This window comes from Astatotilapia calliptera, chromosome 23, assembly GCF_900246225.1.
Source record: "Astatotilapia calliptera chromosome 23, fAstCal1.2, whole genome shotgun sequence".
In the NCBI taxonomy this organism is placed as follows: Eukaryota; Metazoa; Chordata; class Actinopteri; order Cichliformes; family Cichlidae; genus Astatotilapia; species Astatotilapia calliptera.
Genome location: NC_039323.1, coordinates 39,612,739 through 39,636,776, shown reverse-complemented (window position 1 = coordinate 39,636,776; position 24,038 = coordinate 39,612,739). Strand labels below are relative to the sequence as shown.

At 39.5% G+C, this 24,038-nt stretch overlaps 1 protein-coding gene and 1 long non-coding RNA gene across 2 annotated transcripts; both read right to left on the bottom strand.

Moving 5' to 3' along the window:
• Nucleotides 1-8,112: 8,112 nt before the first annotated feature.
• Nucleotides 8,113-15,591, bottom strand: LOC113016897 (sodium/myo-inositol cotransporter-like). Its single transcript, XM_026160065.1, has 5 exons — nucleotides 15,503-15,591; nucleotides 11,286-12,214; nucleotides 11,002-11,197; nucleotides 9,716-9,843; nucleotides 8,113-9,613 (listed from the first exon to the last, which is right to left on the bottom strand). Exons 2-5 carry the CDS (start codon nucleotides 11,911-11,913, stop codon nucleotides 8,376-8,378), a joined length of 2,190 nt encoding a protein of 729 aa, XP_026015850.1. The 5' UTR covers nucleotides 11,914-12,214; nucleotides 15,503-15,591; the 3' UTR covers nucleotides 8,113-8,375.
• Nucleotides 15,592-23,233: 7,642 nt separating this feature from the next.
• LOC113016565 (uncharacterized) lies at nucleotides 23,234-23,719 on the bottom strand. Its single transcript, XR_003271258.1, has 2 exons — nucleotides 23,511-23,719; nucleotides 23,234-23,397 (listed from the first exon to the last, which is right to left on the bottom strand). It is a non-coding gene; the product is annotated as an uncharacterized LOC113016565 (long non-coding RNA).
• Between the last annotated feature and the right edge of the window lie 319 nt (nucleotides 23,720-24,038).

Below are 24,038 nucleotides of genomic sequence, written 5' to 3'. Positions count from 1 at the left end.
TGGATTGTCTCTGGGGCATCTTTACACAGCCTGCACCTGGGGTCTTGCCTGGTGTGATAGACCCCAGCCTCTATGGATCTTGTACTCAGAGCTTGTTCTTGTGCTGCCATGATTAGTGCCTCTGTGCTGTCTTTCAGTCCAGCTTTGTCCAGCCACTGGTAGGATTTCTGGATATCAGCCACCTCCTCTATCTGCCGGTGGTACGTACCGTGCAGGGGCCTGTCCTTCCATGATGGTTCCTCGTCTCCCTCCTCTTTCTTGGGTTTCTGCTGCCTATTCACTGAGCACTCGGTCAGTTGGGGCCATCTTCCCAATGTATTCTTGGATGTTCGTTGTCTCATCCTGGACTGTGGTGCTGACACTCACCAGTCCCCGGCCCCCTTCCTTCCGCTTAGCGTACAGCCTCAGGGTGCTGGACTTGGGGTGAAACCCTCCATGCATGGTAAGGAGCTTTCTTGTCTTTATGTCAGTGGCTTCTATCTCCTCCTTTGGCCAGCCTATTACCCCAGCAGGGTACCTGATCACGGGCAGGGCGTATGTGTTGATGGCCCGGATCTTGTTCTTACCATTCAGCTGACTCCTCAGGACTTGCCTGACCCTCTGCAGGTACTTGGTGGTTGCAGCTTTTCTAGCGGCCTCTTCATGGTTCCCATTTGCCTGCGGGATCCCCAGGTACTTGTAACTGTCCTCTATGTCTGCAATGTTGCCTTCTGGTAGTTCAATCCCCTCAGTTCTGACTACCTTCCCTCTCTTTGATACCATCCGACTACACTTCTCCAGTCCGAACGACATTCCAATGTCATTGCTGTATAGCCTGGTAGTGTGGATCAGTGAATCGATGTCTCGTTCACTCTTGGCATACAGCTTGATGTCATCCATGTACAGGAGGTGGCTGACAACTGCTCCGTTCCGTAGTCGGTATCCGTAGCCAGTCTTGTTAATGATCTCACTGAGGGGGTTCAGGCCTATGCAGAACAGCAGTGTTCTGCATATATATATATATATATATATATATATATATATATATACATACACATATATACACACACACACATTTATATATATATATAAATGACTCTTGTAAGTCATTGATTCATGCATTTCTAGCATTTTTAGCATCCTATCATATTTTTCTGTTTTTACTGTTTTCTCTAATTCACGACCCTTGCTCTTCTGCTTCTGTAACAACTGAAGCAGGGCTAATAAAGCAAATATATACATATGTCTGTAGGCCAAAATGAAAAAAACAAACAAACAAATATATCAAGAAATGCCTATTTAATTCCATTCTATTTATATTGTGCCAAATTACAGCAACAGTTGCCTCAAGGCGCTTTATATTTTAATGTAAAGACCCTATATATAATACAAAGAAGACAGAGAAAACTCCAACAGTCATATGACCCCCTATGAGCAAAAGATTTGATGACAGTGGGAAGAGAAAGACGTTCTTTTAACAGGAAGAAATCTCCAGCAGAGCCAGGCTTAGGGAGGGGCGGCCATCTGCCACAACCGCTTGGAGTGAGGGAGGGAGGGAGAAACATGAGTAGGACAAAAGTTATAAAATAAAAAGCATTGAATTGTACATAACCTACACTCCCATTTAGGATCTTTGTCATGTCTGAACTGCACGTAGCTTTTATTATCTGCCTAGCTGTTTTGTTTAGTTAAAGTTTCATTTGTTGTTTAACCTACTTTAGCGTGACTCTGCTAATGTTATTTGTTGTCTAATAATGTAATAGGATTTCTGCCAGAGAGAAATATTGCATTATAGAGAGTGACAGCATGGTATGAAAGATTTCCTGTCTCTGTTGTTGTGGCAGCAGGGCCGAATCAGTCTGTCAGAGAAAATCCCTGTCTGCCAACAAGTGCTGCAGAGGGAGTTCAGGATTATCCATGATGGATAACTGTTTGTTCAGTGACATTCTCTGCAGCGCTCCTTCCAAAGTGTCCAGTTTGCAGACAGCTTTCATAATCAGTTTATTCCGTCTGGTAGTATGCTATACAAAGTATGCTGTGCTCGCCACAACTGAATGATATGAAATCAGTCTTCAATCTATCATTTTGCTGTACACATTAACGCATCTCTGCTTCCTCAGGAAATAGATGCTACTCAACCTCTTTTTGTGCTTAGCCTCTGTGCTGCTCTTCCAGTTCACCCTGTTGTCGACATAAAAGCCCAGGTACTCTTGTTGCGTGTCCCTCCTCTTCTTTCTGAAGTCGATCACCGTTTATCTGGTCTTATTCACATTTAGAAGCAAATTATACATTTCTCAAAACTCACTCTTTATTCCTCCTGCCCATCACCTTTGCATCTATCTGCTGCAGATTTGAGTATTTCTGTATGTGCCATGACTCCAAGTAGTACTGAATCAGGAATGAAGACAGCACAGTCCCCTTTGAGCTCCCGTACGGCACATCAGACAGACCACCTTCCAGTCTCGGATACTACAGCCCACTTGTCAGGCATTCAGCAACCCATGACCTATTGGATGTGTTACTGACATATCCTCATCAGTGTCCATTCTGGCACACTGATGTGGTAATTCATTGTACTATAACCTTCATTTCTCTAGTGAAAGCATTGTTTTCATTCAGCTTTATCAGCTCTCTATTTTGTGTTGTATTTTCTTCTCTTAATTTCTAATAAATGTGAGTCACTTTAAATAGACTCCATCAGGATCAATAGCACTGATTCTGGAGGAGCATCTGTGTAAAGCATCCCGTATATATCCCTGATTTAGTGTGCAACTTCTGGAATCACTTTAAAGAACTTGTGGCACAACTTGTTTAAAGATTCCGGACGCCCACACTCAACACTCAACACTTGACACTTGACGGCAAAGTCTTAGTAAAATTACTCAGAATCAAGTTGTGGGCTTTCCTTGAAATGAAAAAGCCTTAAAATGTGGGTTTGATTTAACATTAAGCGATTCAATAGAAACCCTTTCATGTCAATTCTGACAAAAAAAACAAACGTCAAAACAAACCTGAGTAAGAAAAGACAGGGTCACACACGATTGGGGGGGTGGTTAACCAAACTAAGACTCTACATGGATTCCCAGTATGTTGTTGGTTTTAAACCACAAAAAAAACACACACACAAAACGGTGCACACACATTTTGTTTTCTCTGTGGTTTTCAGACAGTTTCCATTAGGATACCAATTTACGGCCACCTCACATGCACACAGGATGTGTATGCAGTGACTATGAGGTGCTGTTAAAGAGTAGCCTCAACACTGCAAACATATGCAAACATATTGAGATGTGTTTGTAGAAACATCGAGTCTGACTGCAACCAAGTCAAGCAAAGCTTCCGTAAACCATGCTGTATTTCTGTTCTGTAGTTGTACAGCTGTCTATTTTTAAGCTCCAAACTTGCAAAGTAAAATACTTGCAGCTTTGTGTCGATCAATTATTTCTTGATATGCTGTACTGGAAGGTAGGTATGTCTGAATTGATGGGCCCTCGTTTGCTATGCATTTGGTTAGTCTCTTGTAATACCCAAAATACAACATAACAAACATGAAGCACAGTTTGTTCATTCTAACAAGTTTCAAAGTCAATATTTGTTATGACCTCCTTTATTCTTTAACTCAGTCTGAACTCTCTTAGGCAGCTTTCTTTAAGTAGTCTTCAGGAATAGTTCTCCAGGCTTCTTGAAAGACATTCAAACCTCTTCTCTAGATGTTTCTGCCTTTTGTTCTCTTCTTTGTCAGGATGATCCCAAACTGCTTTAATAACGTTGAGGTCCAGGCTCTGGGGAGGCCAATCCATGACTCGTAGCATTTTTCATGTCTTTTCATGGAAAAGTATTGCTCAAGATCAAGAAAGTTTGATCCTGTTAGGGTTGAAGATGATTAAATAAAGCTCTTTTTATTATTTTTAGATACACAATGCAGTGTGCTCATAATCGAGTTGGTGTTCCGTGTTTTTAGGGTCAAAAGGTTCAAAAAGCGCTATGACTGCGCTGAAATATTGAAGAGTTGACGTAGTAGCGTAGAGGGTTTTGCAGCATGCTTACACATCACTGATAATGGTTATAAGGATATTCTCTGGGCCAAAGGGAGTCTGAACAAAATGTCATGAACTAGATATTAGAATCAGTAATATTAAAATGATCGCAGTACAAAAAAAAATTGTCGGAGTACAAAAACTGATCATCCTTGATGTGAGGGAGGCTGTTGTGTTCACATCACGGTCCAGCGCTGTAACTTGTAATCAGTCATCTATTTATACTGACATTATCTTGGTTAACACTAAATTGCATAGTGGCCACAACTGAGGTGTAATAAAGCCGAACATACTGAATGAGAGAGGAAAAAATAACCTAAACTTATGTGCGTTGGCTTGTGTGACAACTACCCCCAGTAACTTTCCACTTCCAGTCTGTAACTTTCCACTGTAGTAGAGGCCGCTGTTAATTTACTTAACTGAGTGTTGGCATGCTTGTTGTTGTGGCTTTAGCGTATGCAGTTTGCTTCACGCACCATGACCTGGTTGCTCCTTGTTTGACATTGTTTTCTTTAGACAGCTCAATGTTTGCTGGTTTTATAGTAGCTCAAACATTTAAGAACCTCATGTCCATGTTTCTAATGAATTACTATCACAATATCCGTCACAACAGCTGATAATAAGCACATGTACAGTGTAAACCTGAAGTGTATTATGACAGTTAAGAGGTTTATTTAGTAGTTCGTCATATTATTTCAATATGTTAACATTCATCATTCACAGTAAAGTATAGGTGAGGCTCATAGGTGTCATTAGTTATGCAGAAGTCAGCAGAATGAAGGTTTTTACTCAGTGATCCTGCAAGAAAGATTTCTGTTCTCAAGAAACAAGTATGTGTTTAAATTGTCACAGCTATAGTTAAAATAGCAACCTGAGGAAAAACACCTAAATTCACCACAACCCAGGAACATATTTGTGCCAGTTTATCTTGTTAATATTTCACTATGCATGTGAAAATTGAGGCCTTCAGTACATTGAAGTGCAGCCAACACTTGTTGGAGTATTGCAGTGTCAACAAAAGTGGTAGAAAGATGCCCGGCTTGGGTGTTCTTATGTATTGGTTGAGCTGGTTGCAGGAATAACGCGAGTGGTAATATTGCTGGAAATTAATCCATCTGCTGGATGTCTGTCTTAAAATTATGTTCTGTAGTTATAAACAGATATAACCCACATGTTCCCCTCATTCTCAATAAAGCAAATCAGGTCAAAGAAAGCTTGTAAAGTTTGCAGTGTTCACCAGTTTCCAGCCACTGCGCACCATTAACATGTGATAGTCCTGATATATACACACATAAATACTTAAACCCTCAGTGTGCTTAAAATGGCAATTACATTAAGCAAAGATCAATTTATAAAAGAATTATATAAAAGACACTTGTTTTTAGTAGTTCGTTTTTTAAAAAGTTTTTATTGTAAAATATGCTTTTAAAGAACTTACTAGTGGTAAACTTTAAATCTGTACAACTTTCAATCAGTGTCTTAAAAAAATAAAATAAATTGTTTTAATTTTTGTCCGACTTAATCTGTTGCTGTTTAAGTGCTCAGTGCTAAATAATATAATGGAAATATTGCAATATAAGTATGTCCTATCTTTAAATTGATGATCAGGGTCAGCAAAACTTCTTACAATTTGACATCTTTTAATTCACAATTAATTAATTAATTTGTGATTAAAGTAAGTGCAAGGCACCCTTTGAGTTCTGCGTATGTGTACAGGTAAAATAAAACATGACCATCACACCAAATGCTTTTCCCAACTCAAATATGTATCAAGTACTAATCCAGGTGTCATGATCGTATGTCTTGGAAGTAAAAACAGCTAAAAACAACAGAATTACCTACATTTCCATTTAAATGAAAAGATGTAGGCACAGTCAATTTCAGCCATTCACATTCATTATGAATATCATGAACACATTCCCATTGGCATTAATTCAAAATTACGCGATTGTATCTGTAGCATACAACAAAAACAAATCAATTTATGTTTTCAACTGACATCATCAAGTGTACAGTGTTATAAATGTGGCACTATGGAAAACACACCTCATGTACCTATATGCAAATGAGTACGGGACAATAAAACCTAATTGCCTTGAAGCGACTGTTGTTGTGATTTGGCGCTATATAAATAAAATGTAATTTATAAAATTATGCTAGTAGCTCATTGACAGCTTCATATTTTTTGTAAAAGCTGATTTACAACTAAAGCAAGTTTACTAATGACCTGTGTAAATCATACACTGACAAGCAGTCATTGTAAAAACATAAGGTGCATTAAAATAAACTTTGTACTTATACAACAGTGCACTTTGAGTCATTATTTGTACACATTTACTCATGTTAGTTCAGAATAAAAAATCCAAATGAATTAAAATAATTTATACGTATAGCCACACACTTCAATGCAGTGCTTTGGACTGATACACGCCAAGTCATCAGCGAATAAGATCCTGGAAATCATTCCTGGAATCATGATCACATAGGATACATCAGTAAGACAATTAGTGAGTATAGAGTCAGAAAATATAAATTTACTATAAAATGTTACATTAGATTATGTATTTATTTCGGTCAAACTCTACTTTCTGAAATCACATTTTTCTTCTTTTGTATTTTTGTATTTGTATTTTCCCAACAGCCTAACACAGCGGCTCCCAAACTTTTTTTGCTGGGCCCCCCTTTGTTTTACAAGAAAAATGTTCGCGCCCCCCCTCTCGCACGCGCACACGCACTAACACATCCTCCAACCACACACACCCATCTTTAGCTCCATTGCGGTTTCTTTCACACCTCAAACATTTAGTAAACAATTAAGCAAATACAAGTAAACTGCAATAAATTACAGGTAGTAAGAAAATAAACTACTAACTCTTTTACGCTGCGTCCACACATGTTGTTTTTTTCCTGTGTAATAATATTCAACATTGCTATCAATACATTTTTCAAAAAATGCCTCTCTGTGCAAAATGGGTTTAAAAACATAAACAGCTGTGAGATACTGTTTGTCTGTGATTTGAACCGGGGGAACAAATCGTGCCAGGATCAGCCTGATGTTATTTGTATCCAGCAGTAACTTTACTGTATAAAGAGCTAACATCTCCAAAATGTCAGGAGCAGTTAGTCATTACAACAAGTGATTGTGAACTAAAAATCAAGAACGTGGGATCCTGTTTGTCCGTGATTTGGAGAGCCTAGCGCTGCTCCTGATCCCCTGCAGAAAACCAATTCTGCAGAGGAGAGCTACCTCGGCACTTGTGCAGGTGAAACCAAAGGGAAGATTTGCTTCACCATATTTTCTAGTCTTTGGCTTAGAATGAAGTTGGTTTGGAAACATTCAGCTATGCTTCATCTCCTGATTTGCGTTTGTGGAGGCGCCAGTGCTAGCAGTGTTTTTTTGTTTTTTTTTTCCTTTTCATACCACGCCCCCCCTGCAATGGTTCCCCCACTTTGGGAAGGTCTGGCCTAACACATGACGTGATTTTTTATTATATAGGCTAAAGGCAAAACATCAGAGCTTTTCTCTCTACAAAAAACTAAAACCATGTAAAGCACCAGCTTGGTGTTTTACAGTATTGTACCTACATACTCTAGGTACAATATCTAGAGCAGCGGTCCACAACCTTTTGACATTAAACCACAGACCGGTTTAATGTCAGACAATATTTTCACGAACCGGCCTTTAAGGTGTCGCGGATAAGTTAAACACAATAAAATGATACGACCAAGACAAAAACGGTGGTATTTTGAAAATATAATAATGAACGCGAATTCACTGTGTAACTTTATTAGGAGCGTCCTCCTGAAATGCGCCAACCTCATTGGACCTCTCTGTCCCTTAATGCTCTCTGGTCGCTATGGTAACATGTAAATATTTCTTTCAAAATAAGGGACACAACTATAACACGGGAAAAGACCCAGGGAAACCGAGTTAATGATAAAAAACCCTTAAAACCGTAAATTTCACACCGGAGCCTCAACTCTCGCGGCCCGGTACCAAACGACTCACGGACGGGTCCATGGCCCGGTGGTTGGGGACCGCTGACCTACAGTATATGTGTATGCATGCATATACCCAGCACAACAAAAATATACGAAAGGCAACGTGGGTAAATGCTTTTTAAAGGGTTTCACTTTGTCACATATATATGGGCATCTAAGTGTATTGCCAACAAGTACATCTCAAACTCTACCATCTTTTGAATATTGAATAACAAAATAAAATATGGTAGCCCCATGCCTTTTGTATCCTTAAAATGTGGCTTTTGTTCATTTGTGTGATGGGTAATTAACTGTATCAAACATGCCTGTTCTGTATTTCTTGGACAAATCTGGCCTTCTGTTTGGAAATAACTGAACCTATAAGGAGAAATAGATGAAGAGAAAGATCCCAACTGAGCAAACCACCACCAGTGTGATGTTTAAGATGATTCTGGTCGTTGGAGGTTCATAGAGAAGCTCCTCCACCATCTTCTCCTGTTCTTGAACTGTTATGACCTGATCTTTGGACAATTCCTCCTTGAATCCACAAAACCAATCCAAAACCTTAATACAACATCCACGCTCCTCTTTTGCGTCCCCTGCTCCACAGCTCTCGTCTTCCTCCTCCACTCCTCTTCTTTCCTCATTTTCTACCATTTTGGAGCCTGAACTCTGAGCACAGCCACCATTCTGTACTGAATAGATTGTTTCTATATCACTTGCTGTGACATTATTGCTGCTTCCTGATTGGCCATTTTCAAGATTTGTCTCAGAGCCATTGAGCAAGTTTGGGTCCTTGTGACACTTTTCTTCACCAAGAACACCATTTCCATTAAAGGCTGAGTGATTTAGGGGTTTCAAAACATTGACGTCTTTTTCAGCATTTCTTTCTTGATTTTTTAGCTTCTTTCTCTTGTTTAGTCCCCAGAGAGTAGTGGTTTGGATTTGTCCCTCTTCGGGTGGAGGAGTGCAGAGACTCACAACAACAGCCACCAGAGATGATATCCAAAACAAGATGGCTGCCACATACATGTAATGGATATCTTTGATGAAGGATGGGCGTTCATCAGGCTGATCGCAGAGTGGCTCTCGATAAACAAATGCCAAAGCCAAACGGAGAGCTCCAAGGAAAAACCCTACCATCCCTCCCCAAAAGGCACCTGTCTCATTACAACGACGCCACAGGATGCCAAGCAGGAAGAGAGCCGCTATGGGCGGAGTCAGATAATCTGATACTTCTTGGATGTAGTAGAATATCTGGCCTCCCTGCATTTCAATGATCACAGGCACCCAGGCGATGCTTATGATCACCATGAAAAGGACAAACAGCCTGCCTACTATCATCAGCTCTCTGGACGACGCCTGCTTTCGTAGCATCTTGTAAATATCTAGGGTAAAGATGGTGCTTGCAGAATTAAAGATAGAGTCCAAGTCGCTCATTAGAGCTGCAATCATAACAGCCATCATCAACCCGCGGAGACCGACGGGCATTACTGACATGACGAGCCTTGGGTAAGCCACATTGCTGCAGCCAGCTGCAGAGCCACACACTTCAATGCAGTGCTCTGGACTGATACATGCCAAGTCATCAGCGAATAAGATCCTGGAAATCATTCCTGGAATCATGATCACATAGGACACATCAGTAAGACAATTAGTGAGTATAGAGTCAGAATTTTATCTGTGTAAGATATTGATAGGGTGGTTAATGTCTCTACCTGGGATGACAATGATAAACATTGGCAGGATTTTGAGGAAACTGGCCATGATTGTTGACCCTTTGGCATGAGCAATATTTTTTGCTGCCAGAACCCGCTGAACAATCACCTGATCTGCACACCAGTACCTGGAGCACATAAACACAAAAATTAGTCTGCTAATTGGTACTCACCTCTATTTAGTATACTCTGGACTACCTGTGCCATTTGTAATGACCCCAAAAGTCAGCTTGGTGAGAACTATTCTAGGGACATTTCTGAGACCGTGCTTGTTCTGTGGCTCCACAGAGGGTCTCTCAGTCAGTCTTTCACCTCAGATCTCACAGTCTAATAAATCATGAAACATTTTCATTGAAAAAAAAAAAAAATGTATGTTGACACTGAAATGACTTTATAGGTCAATCATTGACCACTGAGATATTTAAAGCCTTTATTGGACTTTCAGTGATGTTAGAGAAAAAGAATGAGAACTAAACATCATTAGAATTTCCATCCATCCATTTTATTCCACTCTTCCAATTTAGGGTTGCGGTGGTTTACAACCTATCCCAGTTGCCATAGCGCATGACGCAGGTTATACGCTGGACAGGTCACCATTCTGTCACAGGTGTAATTCAGGGAGACAGACAACCATTTACACTCACATTCACTCCTATAGCCAATTAACAATCACAAACTAACCCCACTAAGTGCATGTCTTTGGACTGTGGGAGGAAACTGGAGTACCCACAAAGAAAGATTTCTCAATTGTCAGATTTAACTGCTTGAAACTGACCTTACTGCCAATAATGCCAACCTGAGGAGTGTGGATTCTTGCTCCATGGCTTGAACCAAACCACGGACCTTCTTACTGTGAAGAAGCACCACTCAATTTATATGTGTTGCCTCTACTTTAAGAATTTCTAACTGTATAATTCATTGTTTTTTTTGAGGAAAATAAATCATATGCAACATGTGTGCAAGGTCCTGGCTGCGATGCCAGCGAGCAACCAGGACCTTGCACACATGTTGCATGGTTGATTAGCATACTTGCCCTGAGGGTAGCACTACAAAAAATTAAATGAAGCATGCAAAGCCAAGGAGCAAGAATAAATGCTCCTCCGGGCAGCATTTCATGGTAACAAATTCAGTCTACTTTTACTTAAAGCAATCAAATCTAACAGGTGGCAAAAGAAGAAAAACACCTGGCTCAGAGTAAATCTTTTAGGGATATCGAGTGTTTAAACACACAAGGCTGTACAAAACCGTATTGGTAAGGAAATTAGTCTTAAAAGAAATAGCATTACCAAATAGAGGCAGGAGTCTGGCCGAGTAAGAAACCAAGCCATGGCAGGTCTGGATCCTGGGCCTCTCGGAGGATCTTCAGACTATCTGGCTTCGGAGTGGCATGGTTATAGCAGGACTCAGAATACGTCAGATTGGGTGAAGACAGCAAGATGGCACTGATGTTTGGAGTGGCCTCCATGTAACCGTGTCTCACACCTTACAAAGACATGCCAAAACACGGTTAAGCATTTTTTAGTTAAACAATTGACATAAATTCATGAATGCATGAAAGAGAAACAAGGACCTTCGAACCCTCCCACTTTGAAGAGGCTGATGCCTGTCAGACAGAGGGCCCCAGCAATCATGAGGAACGCTTGAACTGTGTCTGTGTAGATAACAGCAACCAGACCTCCGGAGATGGTCAGCAGAGCTGTCATGGCGATGAGGAGGAGGATGGACAGATAGAGGTTCCAACCTAAGGATTCTTTGATGAACAAGGCTCCAGAATAGAGATCCACAGACAGCTTGGTGAAGATGTAAAGGACAAGAGATAAAGCAGCAAAGTACACCTTCAGTCGATTCCCCCCATATCTCTTGGACAGGTACTCTGGCATAGTGTAGATGCCACACTGGATATAGACTGGAATGAACACCCAGCCTAAAAACTGGAGCAGTAATACAGCATTGAGCTCCCATGCAGCCACGCTGAGACCGCTAGCAGCGCCTGATCCAGCCAATCCAATGAAGTGCTCACTTCCTATGTTACTGACAAATAGAGAAGCTCCCACAGCTGCCCAGTTCATCGAACGCCCCGCCAGGAAGTAGCCGCTCACTGTGTTCCTATTGGCTTTCCACATTGCAAGGAAGCCAATCCCTAACACCAGGATGAAGTAGATCGCTACAACGATCATGTCCGCTGCTTCCATGGCCATGTTTAAAACCTGTTATGGCTGTATGACAGAAATAAACTAAATGTGCCCAATGGCGAATTTGCGACACGGCTTAGAACACTTCTGTCTACAGTCATCTATATCTTCTTACATACACAGACAGTGTAAGATGTTTATAAAAGAGACATCTGAAACATTTGCATCCGTGTCTAAGGAATTACTTCAAGCACTCTTGACTTTTTGATCCTTGGTAGTTAGATCTGGAAATCTGTGCAAGCTGTGGTTTGGCAGCACACAGGATGGCATTGAGTTGTTCCTTGGTTTTACAGAAGAAGTGCAATTCCTGCAACAAGATGAACAAAACACGAACAAGATGCATGACCAAAGCAATGCAAAAACATGTGAACAGTTTAAAATGGCTGATAAAACAAGGAGACAATATTTGATAGCGTGGCCAAGCGGTCTAAGGCACTGGATTAAGGCTCCAGTCTCTTTAGGGGCATGGTTTCAAATCCCACTACTGCCATGAATAGGTGTGTTTTAATTCTTGTTTTGTTTTTTTAAATGAATTTCCCACAGGAACCCACCAAGGGATTAATACATTTTTATCTCTCCCTCTGTCTCTCTCGATCTAGACTAGGACACTTCTTTGCAGTCTAGATAAGCTGTAAAAGGTTGCAAAATGTGGTGAAATTGTGGTTCTTTTGTCTCAAAACCCAAGCATTAATTCTTGTTTTTAAAAAGCTGACTGAATTGCAGTGGAGTTAACTGTAAATCTGGCTGCCATATTCAATGTGTACACATGCAGAAATGCTCCAGAAATCATGTAAGATATTGTGTTCCCTAAACCTTGCAATCTGTTCAGTGTAAGAGAAGTGGTGCAGTCAGTGGTTGAACCTTTCAGAGCTTAAGTCGTCATCCTAAGTTGGTCACCTATTAATTTTAGCCTCTTACTTTAACACTGCCAGCTAATAGAGCTAATAGAGACATTTTTTGGAAGAATGATCATATTGCATAAAGATTTGCCATAAAAATATTTGCTGGTATTTCAACTGTTGTAAATGAGTTGTTGGTACGGTGGCCCTGAGAGGCCAAACGGACTGCAACTTAAGAAAACACCAGTAATAACAAAAAAAAAAAAAAAAAGCACACAAAACACAACGGAAATAGGAAAAGAGAAAACAGATTTCCAAAAGCACAAGGGAAGCGTTTCTGGGGAGACAATAACCCAACGGACCAGTTGCAGGAACCAAAATATGCTAAGAATTGTGCTGGGAGACACTTAAAAGAAGTGGAGGATCTATCGGTTTTGTGATGAAAGAAAAGATGACAGGTAAGTGTGTTAGCCCAACTATTAGCCTAAAAATCCATCATCAGTATTATATGAATCATGATAAAACACAGCTACCATGTTATGGGTTCCTGCAACTGGTCCGTTGGGTTATTGTCTCCCCAGAAACACTTCCCTTGTGTTTTTTCCTATTTCTTTTTTTTGTTTTTCATATTTCTGTGTTCTTTTTTCCTATTTCCGTTGTTTTTTCCTATTTTCGTTGTCATTTTTCCCATTACCATTATGTTTTGTGTGCTTTTGCAGCGTTTTTCTTATTGCTGGTGTTTTCTTAAGTTTCATAAATAGCATTGAGTCATTTTAAGTCAGAAATAAAACTTTTGTCAGAAACTGCAATCAGTTTTTGGTAAAGTGAGTGTTATATATCCTCCATTTGTAAGTAAAAGGCCAAGAGGGCAGCAGAAATGGCAAGTAATATAACATAAAAATTCTATAAAGATATTCTCAGTGGCCGACAAGGACTAGATGGATTATAATGTAAGTAAAGTAATGCAGACTCATTATTGTACTTACAAAACAGGTAATTTCTTTATTTATTATGCAACCCCTTTATAAATTCAGTCCACACTGCAAAATATGTGTTGATATAAGCAGAGATGTTAGACAATGGGTGTCAAACATAAGGGCTGGGGGCCAGAATCAGCCTGACACAGACTCCAATCCAGCCCACAAGGGCATAGATTTTGGTCTGTATTCGGATAAATTTTACAACTTGCCCTGTTTCGCCTAATAAGGACCTCCACAGCAACTGCTCATACTACTCCAACATAACTGAGCAACTGACAAATCTGATCTAATATAGAAATTACACAATAAGAAATCTGCCATTTTTTGTGAATTTACAGAAACTTTGTTTTATACTGACAGGACAATCTGAGCAATGAGCTACCAGAACTTTTTTTGTAATTTTCCACATTTATTTCTTACAATTTAAACCCAACCAGTCATGGTGACAGACTTCTTTCATTTAATACATTGGCATTTCTTTATCCTGTAGATAAACAGAGACATACTGTTGACATTACAATTCTTTTTCTTATATCAACATATCTCAGAGATTAAATGTGCAGTTAAACACTGAGAGAAATGGGAGTCTCACTGGTCTGGTCCACTTAAGGCGGGTTCTAAGGAAAGCTGGTGTGCAGTTATGATAGAGGGAAGATGCATGCATGCACCAGCATTGCTTTGTTACATTGGGATAACAGGCTGTAAGACAGGCTGAATTTTACAGAAGTGATGTGTATGTCAGCTGCTGCTATCTAGTAACAACTGCAAATCCTTTCAGTAAGCAAAGCAATCACAACCCATGATGCGGGACTGTAGTATGAGGGTCCTGCATCAGGGCCGGTGTTTGTGTTTGCTGTTTTTGTTGCGGTGCTCTGATCTGAATCGGAAGGTCTTTGTGAAAACAAAATTTCATGTACATAGGAGACCTAGTGCATTTCCAGGTAGCAAGTTTACTCTTGCATCAGAGTCAATATTAAATTGAAATAATTAGCACATGGTTAACCAGAGTCTTGAGGGAAAGGCTAAGGAAACATCTTTTATTTCCAGCTTTCTCAGACTTGATTATATTTGCCCCCTTTTCAGGAAACATAGTTACCCAATTTTAGACCTGATTCACTTCACTTCTTTAAAATACTCTTGAGCACTCTGGAGGACTTTATGACAGGAACCTCTCAGTACTCCTGTGCTGTGCTTCATGCTGGTTCTTTTGGTTATGATTTATCTGTTGCTAATACTTCAAAACACCTCTTTGTTCTCAAATTAAAATCATAAGTAGCGTTTGATGTTGCAATATAACCAAATAATACACTATGTTACATTCTGAAACAGTTCCTGTCACTCTGCTTTCTGCCACTTTATACTTCTGTTTTGTTCTTTAGCTTTAATTCAAAAGGACCTTAAAAGGCATAATTACCTGCTTTATTTAATTTGTATGATTTACAGTGTCGTAGTTAATTTCTAATAAAAATATTTCCTGTTCTGTTATTAATATTAGGCGTATAATACGGGTTATTAGTTGTCACACTTTACTATATTATCACAGTCTCTGTTTCCATCCATAATCCTGGGCCATTTGTCTCAGTGTCCTGTCATATCCTCTTACAGTCTACTACTTTTTGAATGAAGCAGCACGGTGTTCCTACAAGTCTTTTATTAATTCCACACGTATTTCATTCGCAGCATACGTTCATTTGCATTAGCAGTAAATATGAAGAGGTAAAAAAAAAGTTCCTGAATGTTTTCGAAGCTTCGGTTTAAAGAAAAGCTCAGACTCACCTGTTTCCTCTCTGAGTGTCTCCCGGGTTTAACGTTAAACTGCCGTTTAACTACCGGACCGGTCCGACCGGTCTGAGCGCAACGCCGCACGGAGCTCTCCTCGGCGCAGCGAGGAGACTGAAGGCACCGCGAGACTCCGCCCACAGCAGCATCGTCGCCTTTAGGTTCGAGGAGGAAGTGGGGGGGCGCTCGTGGTGTGCAGGTGCTTTCCACTGAGTGCGCTGTAAGCATGTACATACAGGTTCAGCATTACTGACACCGATTCTATGTAGGACAGAGCAGTGGGGCACGTTAATGAAATAAATCATCATCAATTTTCAAATTCTAAACACATTTTAAGGAGCCAATTTTAAATCACTGTTTTTACTCTCCACAGTAATTTATGTGTTTATTCATATGCTTGTTATTTGTCTGTCACGTGACAGTCAACACAAAAAAGTTATTTTTGTGCATATTTGAGGTAAATTATTTCATTAAAAATGCGAATAATTTACTGCAGTTAAAAGGGATACATTTTGAACTCCTGATAGGTATATTGTATTCTAATTTATTCTATTGTGTACAGTTGTGTACTGTATTTATTCTATTATATTCTAATTTTTCTTCATTACTTTTGCACTGTCCACTTCCTGCTGTGACAAAACAAATTTCCCACATGTGGGACTAGTAAAGGTTATCTTATAGAAGCAAAATGGTAAATGGCCTGTATTTGTACAGCGCTTTATTTAGTCCCTAAGGACCCCAAAGTGCTTCACACATTCAGTCATCCACCTCACACACTGGTGATGGCAGCTACGTTGTAGCCACAGCTGCCCTGGGGCGCACTGACAGAGGCGAGGCTGCCAAACACTGGCGCCACCGGGCCCTCTGACCACCACCAGTACACAACGGGTGAAGTCTCTTGCACAAGGACACAATGACCGAGACTCAAACCGGCAACCTTCCGATTACAAGACGAACTGCCAACTCTTGAGCCACGATCGCCCAAAATATCAATCCTGGTGCTCTAGTATTGATCAAATACCAGTGCCAGCGTTGGTAGTGATACTATCGATGTTTGGATGAACGCACGTGCCTCCAGTAAGGAATTGAATTCACTAACTAATTAACTATTTGTTTGATTCATGATAAACAAAAAACTAAGGACCGAGGAGTCTCTTGGTGGATTTTTGGATATTTTGCACTTGCTTTAAATTGAAGATGTGATTAATGACAATGTGAGTCACAGCGAGTGTTTCAGTGATTAATTCAGGAGAAAATTGTGTAGTAATATCAAAATAAGTTAACTTCTTTCCCTGTCAAACTATTTAGTAGTTGCAACAGTCATTAAAACTAGCTTATATGTTAATGATCATGACAAAGTTATCGTCTTTGAATCTAATCTGCACATTTTGTTTGCCTTTAAACTTTGGGGTATTTTCAAAACTTGTCTTTAAGATAGTCAATCACAGATTTATGACTTCTGACTGAACTGTGGATTCTATACGTAATGCATTTTTTAACTGGGTGTAGTCTAGATCAAATCTCACATTAAAGCCTAATAAAACACACTTTGTACTTGGAATCTATAAAGCATTGTTAGGCTATGAAAGTAGTTTAGTTAGTGTGGAAAAGGGAAGTGTTTATTTTGCAACCAAAATTTTCATTTATCCAGATAACTCTAAATTTCCTGCTGTACGAAACACCCCTTATGGCTTTGGATATATTTCAAAACACAATCCTTTTTTGTGAAACCATTCACAGTTTATTGTATCCTGTCTTATTTAAGAAGTAAAAATGTATATAATATTACACAAGAGTCATTGGGACCTGTCAGCAGTACCTATGGTCCCACACTAGGGAGAAGACTGTATTCTAACTTTGTGGATGGCATCTGCCTTCTTGAAGATATTATCAAAACTGCAAAGGACCTCCTACACCACGTAGAAAGTGCCACCCAGGGCACCACTCTACTCCTTAACAAATCAAGGACTTAGTTCATGTACACTAACCCAACTGCTTAGTTCTACTCGGCAAGAACGGCTCTACCATTGAATAAGCAGATGATTTCAAATACCTTGGCAATGACATTGGCAATGCTCACGATATCAGTTGCCAGACTGGTCAAGCTTGGGGAACTTAACTCATGATGTCTTTCCAAGGTGTGTAATTCAAAGGTTAATCAGACTTAAAGTGTTCACGTGAGTTGAGGCGATTCTGCTCTATGGGTCTGAATTATAAACCTGACTAAATCACTGAGCAAGAAACTGGGTGGAAGCTATACTCTCCTCCTTTGTGCCACCATAAATGTTACTTGGAAGAACCAACAAGCAGCTGTGTAATGGTCTATCAAAGATCTCGAGTGCACTCTTGCTGGCCATGTGATGCTAACTTTATAGTACAGCAGAGGTATTTGCCTACAGAGAGAGTACAGAGAGGGGTTTTCAATCTGTGCACAGGTGTTCCTGTGGAGTTCACAAAACCACTGGAACAGTGAAGGGACCAACAATAAGGTTCTCCAGGACAGAGAGAAGTGCAAAAAACCCATCAAAGATAAAATATACAGTGGACACTTCTCTTTTTTTTTTCACTTCAACTTGTATGTTAGAACTTGATAAATGGATCAATGGATGAACAGCAGCACATGCAAGAGTGACCCACAGACCAGTGTACCACATATTTTTGACTGCCAACAGAATGCCAGCGCCCTACCACATCTGAACCATAATTTTCCCATCATCTTTCAAGGTGAGATAACTTTAAAGGTCTTACTGTAAGATGAAGACAAATGAGCGAGTCGCTACATCGTGCATGTCTGCATGTATATTGTTTTGTGCATATTTGTGTATGTGTGTGGTTTGCAGATACTCGTTCAACTTTGCATTTGTACCTACATTTTTTAATTTTATTTTCCGTGCATGCAAAGTATTTCAGTCGCACCATTGTCTGTGTGTTTGTGTGTGCATGGGTGAGGTGAGGTGTAAGGCTACTTGTCGGATCGCATGACGATAAAGTTATTGCAGGTAAAATCAGCAACACTGATGGGAATTTGATGCTTGTGTCAAAATCTCCTCCTATAACTACTATTCTAAATGATCCATTGATACACTGGAAATCTCAACCACTGTGTTGTTTTCTCATGATCTGCGCATAAGAATCACCATCGCTCCCAAGATCTACACACTTGACTGAAGTTTTTGATTTCAATTTCATCACAAATTATATATTACCGGTACATGAATATGATAATTCTATATTCCCAACTTTTTTATGTTATCCATGGTTCCCAAAGGTTCTGCCATCCCACAAAAAGTCCGGTCCATAACTGACAGTTGCAAATCAGCTCTATAAACCCACTGATATTCAGCTGTTTTTTGTTAGGTCTGCATATGCTTTTTCCCACGTTTACTGTAAACCTTCTTAACTTAGTTGCTTTTAGTTAGTCACTTCATTAGGTACATAGTGCAGGACCTTGGCTGAATCCCCTTTCAGCATCAGAACTGCCTCCATTCTTCATATTATAGATTCATCAATTGCTGGAAAAACTCAGTATCTGCAGATGTGAGTCTTCCATTCTATCACATCCCAGAGGTGCTCTACTGAGTTGCGATCTGGTGATTGTGGAGTAAACTGAACTCATTGTCATTTTAAAAAAAAAAACAGTTGGAGATGACATTGTGCTTTGTGACATGTTGTGTTGTCCAGCTGTAAGCAGCTATCACAAGATGTGGACACTTTCGGTATAAAGGAATAGACATGTTCAGCAGCAGGTAGGCTGGCAGGCTGTGGTATTTAAACGATGCTCAGATGGTACTAAGGAGCCAAAATGAAATCCCCAACACCATTACACCACCAGCACCCTGAGCTTTAAATACAAGACAAATTCTGATCCCAGCTGCTGCAAAAATCAGACCAGACAACACATTTTTCCAATCTTCTGTTATCCAGTTTTGGTAAGACTATGATAATTGTAGCCTCAGATTCCAGTTCTTACCTGCAGCACCTGTTGTGATCTTCTGCTGCTGCAGCCCATGCTACAGAGATGCTCTGAAGCACCGTAAATAACCTTTCCTTCCTCATTTTGACACTTGGTTTGAACTTCAGCCGGTCATCTTGACCATGTCTACATGTTTGAATGAACTGATTTGCTGCCATGTGATTGGCTGATTAGATATTTGTGTTAAGGAGCAGCTGAACATTTGTATCTAATGAGTGCATTTATATCTTCAGCATTATTTATGAAGCTTCACTCTTTTACCTCCACCATCTTTTAAATATATTTTCAGCACTGCCACAATCAATTATGTATATTTTAGCATACTATTATACTTTTCCATAATAGATGATTAGAAAGCACTTCTGTCATCTCCAGTGTTTTTTAATGTGCTATATAAATAAAATATATTTTTTAACAAAACGACTGTCACTGATTTGTCAGTATTGTAGTTTCTTCCTCCTAGATCCAATCATAAATGTGAGTCTGTAAACCATTTACTGGATTTTTAGCCAGCATTTTTCCTATTAATGTTTTTATCCCTGATGTTTTCTGACCACAGAAATTACTTGGGAGAAATAGCTAATGGCTGAAACACAATTTGAATATGATGTCTGTAATAACTGTAGTTCAGGTTGGCTCTACTGTAATGTATTTGTGGCACATTATACAGCTGGGAGGCCTTAAAGCTCAGTAGGCAATACTCAGAAGTTGAGCCTTCCTCTCCTTTATTTAATTCTCTTTAGACAGACTAAAGAGGCTTCAAATCACAAGGATCCCAACCTCTGAAATGCTGATATGTTTGATTCTGTGGAAAAATGCAATATGTAACCAAATCCTATGGTACATGTGAGAGAAATGTGTTGATCGTGCAGCTATTCAAGACTTATAGCAAAAGCAAAATGTATTTTATGGTTGCCCCCGAAAGTTCAAACACACTGCAACCTAAATAAACCCACCAGTCAATAGAAAAATACTGCAAAAGTTATCAAAAAATAACAAATAAGCCCACAAAACAACAGTTGTGGAAGTAACAAGAGAACAGTAGCAAAGATTTATCTACATTATTGTATGAATCATGTGATTAAAACATATGCTGCCTTTCATCTTTTTCTCCCTCACAACACGTGAATTCTTCGCTTCTTTTCATGGCGCCTCAGTGCAACACTTCACATCAGTTCCTGTCACATTATAGTCTCATAAAAAACAACTTCTGTTGTGTTTTGTGAAGTGTTTTTGGTTTTAGGTGTTGGGGTTTTTGTGCCTTTTTGCAGCATTTTTCTGTTTGCCGTCGTTTTCTCAGGTTGCTGTGTGTAGCATTTTTACTCTGAATAAACGTCCTTATAGTTTTCAAAATACAACAAAAGAAATATAAAATGTAACAAACTGATAAACCTTATGATATAATTATAATTATAAATTTTATTAGAGTGCATTGCTGCTGTCGCTCATCACATAGTGCTAATTTACTGCAGACTCAGCAGCATTACAAAAGCCCATGTACTGGCTGTGCAGGTCACTGAACAAGGAGGGCAGTATAATAAGCAAATCCCCACGTCTTAGTTTCATTTAGAAATATAACAATGCAAAAAAAGAGATACTTCTCTATTTCTTGTCAACACGTTGAAAATGGTTTGAGCGCTCATTTGTTTTGCAAATTTACATGCAAACAATACAGGACTGCAAGGTATGCAAAATCTGCACATTTTGTCTCTGTTTGAAAGCAGCTCCTGGAAAAAAAAACCCATGTGTGACAAGAAACTGATGCAGAGTCGAAGCTGTGATGCTTTGATCACAATTTGGAAAGGTAATCTGTGGTTGCAGCCAAAGCAGAAGGCTATGTTAAAAATCTCTCTCTGTCACACACACAGAGGACACAGAACAGAGTTTGCATGATAGTAATCTGCTTAAATGAAGAAAGTTGTTAAAATGTAGAATGATAAGTAGTCATTTTTAATTAAGTTATAAGGAAGTGCAGCTGCCCCCCCCCCAGTTAATTAAAAAAGTCCACATTACTTTCTAATAATATCTGCTAAATGTGACACATAACACCTTTTACTTCACAGACCAGTGAGCATCGTCCTCCGAAGGGCACAAAGTGCAACATGTAATCTGAACATCATCCACGATGCATGTGTCTGTGGACACACAAATCCTGAGCCCAACACAAACAGCCACTTTCAAGGACATAAAGCACATCACATGTTGCCACTTACCAGCACAACCAGAGAAGCAGAGCTACATGCACAGAGATGAGGAGGTGAGGTGTGTTGGACTCACTTAATCTGCTATTATGAAGCTGCTGTACATGGGATCAAAGTACTGAATAACCTCATAGAACAATTTTTTGTTTGCTTTGTTTGGTTTTCTTTGTTTTACTCTTTGCTTCGAGCGCTATGTACATGAGCTGCATGCTAAAAGCTCTTTTGTTAAAAGGGTTGGCATAACAAGCATATTCAGCCAATACCCTTTGATTAGCCTTGTCTCGTGCTCTCTTGCTTTGTGGTAAATCTTTATTCTGTATTCACTGAGATATTTGATTTCTAATCAATAAAATCTATCAATCACTCAATCAATCACTCAATCACTCAATCAAAGATGCCACCTTTACTTGGCTTGTCACACAATCACCTGATGTCCATCAACATGTATCCAGTCAGACCTTGATGTGAAGCATTTGTTCTTGCACTATCCAGGTAGGAAAGAGGTTTTACAAGCTGACATTTAACACATTACAATCCACACTAATTTATTTGATGCACAGAAAGGCTGATCTGTAGGCACTGACTTATTTACATTAAAAACTTTTGATCCATTTTTGATAAAGTGGGTCCTCAATTTTAGAAGAAAAAATAAGCAGGCCTCGAATTTGTAATTATCTCCAGTTTTTGCAATTAAAACAATGATTGTAAGAAGATTTCCTGAGCTGCAATCTAATCGCTGCTGCTTTGTGTGAGTTGGTTGAAAACTCCTCAAATGACTTTTTGATGACCTTATTTTAACACATAACATGAGTCTTCATTAGAGTCGCACTATTAGACTGAGGCGAAAGCAAATAGCCATAGCTATTACTGAATAACAATATTTGGGTTTTTTTTTTTTAAAGTATTATGAATTTATAAAAAGAATAATAATTGAAGTAGAAAGAAAGATAATATTATTTGTTCTAGCATCACTGTTGTTGAGATTTTCTGGGTGATGTTTATACAGCTGTCTTTAAGGATAATGCTTCTGATGCTCCTACCACTGATTGCTTTGTAACAGAGAAAAAGAGCCTCAAAATGAGACCAATCAATTATCTGAATACACAAAACTCTTCACTGCACTTGCTCAGATCCCAGATAACACAACCACTAAATTTGGTTGTTGAGGTCAGTGAAGGTAAGCTTCACAGGTGTGGTCTTCTACTAAGACTCTTATTTACACAATAAGTGCAATGTGGGTCCTCGCAGCTTTGTTATAATAGCAGGCTTGTGGAGGCTGGGTTGATTTCTTTTATTTTGTATTGAAACAATCTGACTGATGTAAAATAAATAAATAAATAAATAAATAAATAAGAAGAAAAATCTGATTATTTGTTTTTACAAGTATATGTTCAGCCACACTCCTTACAAACCTATGAAACAACAACAATTCTGAGTAAAATGCAACAAAAATGTATAAAATCAAAGGTTTTATTTAAATTCTTAAATATTACTGTCACGGTTTGGCAGGGCAGACCGTGGGGATGTGGGGAAAGGAGGACCCAGTCGCGGTACTCTGTGTCTAAGCAGTGCGTTTATTTATAGTGAATGAAACAATAACAGTAAATCCCCGTGACTCCCGTGTTGTGTCTTCTCAAAAAGTCCGTGCTCCGTGTTCTCCACTCTCGTGTGTCCACACACACCCCGTGCCTGCTGCCCTCTGATGCTCCACGATCCTCCTGAGGGGAAAATAACAGAGGCAGCCGTCAAGACACTGTATTCCAGTAGGCATACACTCACAGACTTTAACTGCGCTAAGACTGCCGTGAAGTCTCACGCAATGATCCCGCACCGGTGGGCGCTCCATCGGTCTCCTAAATAGCTCCCCCGACGAGCCTGATCAGCAGCAGGTGTGTGTGTGGCTTCAGGCGTGGCCAATCCTCTAACAGGACCACGCCCATCAGGTCTGCAGGTGCTTGGCATCCACACACACATATATACGCACACATACCTACACATACAATAAGTGGAACACCGAACAGAAGCATAGACTTACAAATACATATCACAATAACAAGTCCATAACTGTTCAGGGGTCCTGGGTTACAATTACGAAAGTTTTGGTTTTATACATTCAGTTTACACCAATAAACTGAATTTCATTTGACCAGATTCCATTTAATTTAATATTTTACATCGTACTCAAATGAAAAGAAAAATTACATGCAAGACTTACATGTAATTAAATCGGTTAAAGCCAGCGTTTTGTTTTTGAGTGCAGCTTTAGTAACACTGGTTTTAATTGGATTAGATTGTTGAGCATGTGTTTTGTATTTAACTGTTGTTTTTCACTGAAGGAAAAAAAACTTACTTCTTAAAG